Source organism: Atta colombica, unplaced genomic scaffold (assembly GCF_001594045.1).
Source record: "Atta colombica isolate Treedump-2 unplaced genomic scaffold, Acol1.0 scaffold33, whole genome shotgun sequence".
Taxonomy (NCBI): domain Eukaryota; kingdom Metazoa; phylum Arthropoda; class Insecta; order Hymenoptera; family Formicidae; genus Atta; species Atta colombica.
The window spans coordinates 436,574-440,290 of NW_017259437.1; the positions used below are offsets into that span (position 1 = coordinate 436,574).

Genomic DNA, 3,717 nt, shown 5'->3' on the forward strand with positions numbered 1-3,717 from the left:
AATATTAGTACAATTGTAAAATACAATTAGTGGCAGAAAAATGTAAAGAACCTAAAAATAAAATTAACAATATAAGGAAGACCAAGCATGAATTACATAGTATCATGGGTCATTGACTATTTAGACTAATTCTGTGTTTAGATTAATATTAATTGGTATTATATTGATTGTTGCATGCATTTTTAGATATACTTAATTTTTTATCTATATAAAAAAATGAGAAAAAATCTTATATTTAAAAGTACTTTTGTGAGTTTAAACTTTTGTTGCTGCGGTCTCCCCTATATCTAAATAAAATTAATACAAGATATTGTCGTACGGCGGTAAAGGTTTCTGAACAAATGGATTATTTAAGAATACCCTTAGCTTTGAAGACATCCCTCATAAATCCCTTCAGATATTTTATCTCCTGCTGTAAGTTCTTCATCTTTTCTTTTAATTTCTCATTGTGCTCCGCCAGTTCGCGCTCTTCACCCTGTATCTCTTTGATTTCTTGTTTCTTTTTCTGTCTATAACGTGTGGCAGCATTCTTATTCTGTTCTTTTTTTCGTACCTTCTTGTCCTCAAGAGACGATCGAGAATACGGCTTAAGGCGATGCTTCGAAAAATCATGAACTGTTTCTTTCAGACTTGTTCTTTTCTCAGTTTCGAGACTCCAATCGGGATCGTCAATGGAATCGTCGGCCGAACTGCTATTGGAGCTGCATGGACTTACAGGAGACAGTATATCCTTGGTGTGTGAACGAACGTATTCATCCACCACCGCTAACTCGTTCGCAACATCCCCGCCAAGCGGACTTAACGAATCTATGTTGTCGGTATTCCACTGACGTGATATATTGCCCACATACAGCGGTTGTTCTGTTGGAGTTATATTATATATCGGTTGATCGTTGGCGAACGATTCCATAGGCTGCAGAGTGACCAGCAGCTGCGTGTCCACATTGACCGATTTATGCGAGGGTGATTGCGGAGGAGTAAGCGTCGAACTGATTGGCGGAATGATCTGATGACAAGCCTCGACGTCACCCAAAACCGTTTCAAATTCCTGCAAGAGGGTTTGTGTATTATCATGTTGTTGTTGTTGTTGTTCTTGTTGTTGTTGTTGCTGTTGCTGCAATGTCTTCGTCAACGTTAGCGGATAAATGACAGTGGAGTAAACCGGCAGCGGTGATTTGTTTTGATTTTCGGGAAGAGATATTTGTTCAAATATAGGCAGCTCTATCTTTTCCTCCAGCCAATCTGAGAAGGGTTCTGAAAGCAAACAGATCTTGATTAGAATAACAGTTGTTTGCGCAACTTGACTTTAACGTGGCTCTCTGTAGAATAAAACCCGAGACATATATGAAAAGTGATGGGGAATGACAAATTTCAACTTTTTTCAGAAATTGCATATACTAAAACGGTTCTGATATAGATTAAAATCTGTTATTTTTTGTTTCTATTGCCTGTGCAATTTGCCTTTTCAATTGTATGTATTAGGTTAATTCGCTAGAATTCTTAAGAATTTGAATTTTTTATTGATCTGTTATACATCAGACTCATTACGAAGAAATTTATATTGTACTATTATAAAGATTTTTCTATATTTTATAGATTTCTTCTATTTTATAGATATATTCCCTTATTACAGTAATATTTCTACATTTATTGCAATTAATAATAATATATATATATATTTATTTATAAACTTTATTGAATTAAATGTATGCGCTGAAATTAGCGGACACATTCAAACTTACTTAAGAAATTCTACAGTCCGCATGCAAGCAATATCGCATAATTCTTTGGGTAGCAATATGCGTGGCTGATGGCGCCGTAGATCAAAACGCGCCCGTCCTATTTCTAATTGACATCGCGTATCAGTTCGCACGCCACGCTCGTGATATTCATTCGTTTACAAATGAATCACATACTGGCGATATTATATTTCCTAGTATGTGTGCATTGTTATTGGATAACGTGAGACGCAATAATACGTCTCTGGAAATATGGCATGGCTGACAAATATTCTACGATGTCTAGGAATGATCGATCCTCTTATTTTTCATAACGTTAAAACTATTTTTTTTACGTTTTGTAAAAAACTTATATTATCCATCTTTCATGTTTTATCGACAGCGTCGAATCGAATTTTCCTCATTCTTTAGTGGCAGCGCTTGTAGTGCTCAGGAAAGAGATTAATTTTATATAAGTTCTGAGTAACATGTTACTCGATGATATTCTTTTTATGTCAATTTGATTAAAAATTTCAAGCTGATAGCTAACAACAGTACTTGCGACATGCACAAACAATAAATAGGTGTGGCGTATTAATATAATACAATTTCATGGACATTAAGTAGGAAAACAAGTTCCTCATTTGCAATCTCATTTATAATGAGATCAATTACTGGGCTGCAGCGACAATTTTTTTTATTTCGTATGCAAAATGTTTATAAAAAAAAAATACATTTTTTAAAATCATTACTAATGACTACACGTGCGTTGATAGCCTTATAAAACTTGAACGAATGCTTCAAAATATTGCTCTTATCTTTCTGAAAGGTTTCACCTTCTCGAGGACGTAGCCGATCAAGGACCTATAATATATAAAAGGTGAATAATTTTCGTATTCTCTACGACAACCGTGACCTATTTTATGAAACTTTGATCAGTAGCTATTGGATGTTATCTTCTTTTAAATACAAGAGGGCATGAGGTTAGATAAGACCATTTCTGTATTCGGATGACGTTAAGTGTTAGAAGTGCACAAAGAACTTTCAGGAAAACAGAGATACGCGGCGAGTGCAGTTAAAATGTCATCAAATAAAAAAATGCTATTATACATGTACATATCGTATTTTTAAGTAAGATTATCTGTTTTAATTGCACTCGCTTGTTTTGTTAAAAGTTCACACGCACGCACGCACACACACCGAATTCATTATCATAACTTTTGTTTCTTAAGAAAATGAATTTCATCAAATATATCAAATATATAATATATAATATCCTAAGATCTAAAGATATGATTGATTTTTTTTTTATACAGAATATGTATCTACTTCGTAATCTGTAATATACTTTTATGAAAATGTAATGAACGAGATTATTGACATGATAATGTGTTAGGAATGTAAACAAATGACAAATGAGATTGATATAGATTCGAATTTCAGCAATATTTAAAGATGCTCCTTATCAAAGGAACTACTTGTCAAACATACTGGCGAGAATCTTTCTAAAATTTGTGTATGCCTGCTATTTATATGATCGCATGTGCGATTTAGCGTATTTTTTTTTATTTCCAAACTGTTGGGCTACAAATCTGAAGTTTCATTTGTGATAACGAGAAATGACACGTGCGTCAATGTTCGATGACAAACATCAAAGTATCTGATTAAACTTTGGGAAAAAAAAAAAAGATTCAGATTTGTTTAAATTTTCAGAAAAATTCGTATAAATTTAATATAAATTTGTTTATTATGTGAGTCTTATTTTTTCTACTCATAACTGTAAAAAAAAATTAAGAGCTACTCAAGAGTAGCTAGTTTTAAAAACTTTACTTCAAATGTAATATATATTTTTTTCCGAAACATTAGAGATAAAGAGAAATTATTCAAAATATATTTTACGAATACAAAATATATAGTCCATATAAGTATCATAAATGTCCGTTTATTGGAGGAAAAAAAAAAAAAAAAAAAAAAAAAAAAAAAAAAAAAAAAAAAAAAA

At 32.4% G+C, this 3,717-nt stretch overlaps 1 protein-coding gene across 2 annotated transcripts in view; it reads right to left on the reverse strand.

Annotated features, from left to right (window-relative positions):
* Positions 1–35: 35 nt before the first annotated feature.
* LOC108690565 (activating transcription factor of chaperone) overlaps positions 36–3,717 on the reverse strand; it is a 10,681-nt gene continuing 6,999 nt past the window's right edge. For both annotated transcript variants that reach the window (XM_018197932.1, XM_018197933.1), the window contains one exon: positions 36–1,254. In XM_018197932.1, the coding sequence (XP_018053421.1) occupies positions 347–1,254 (908 nt within the window). In that variant the 3' untranslated portion in view covers positions 36–346. The remainder of the gene's footprint in view (positions 1,255–3,717) is intronic.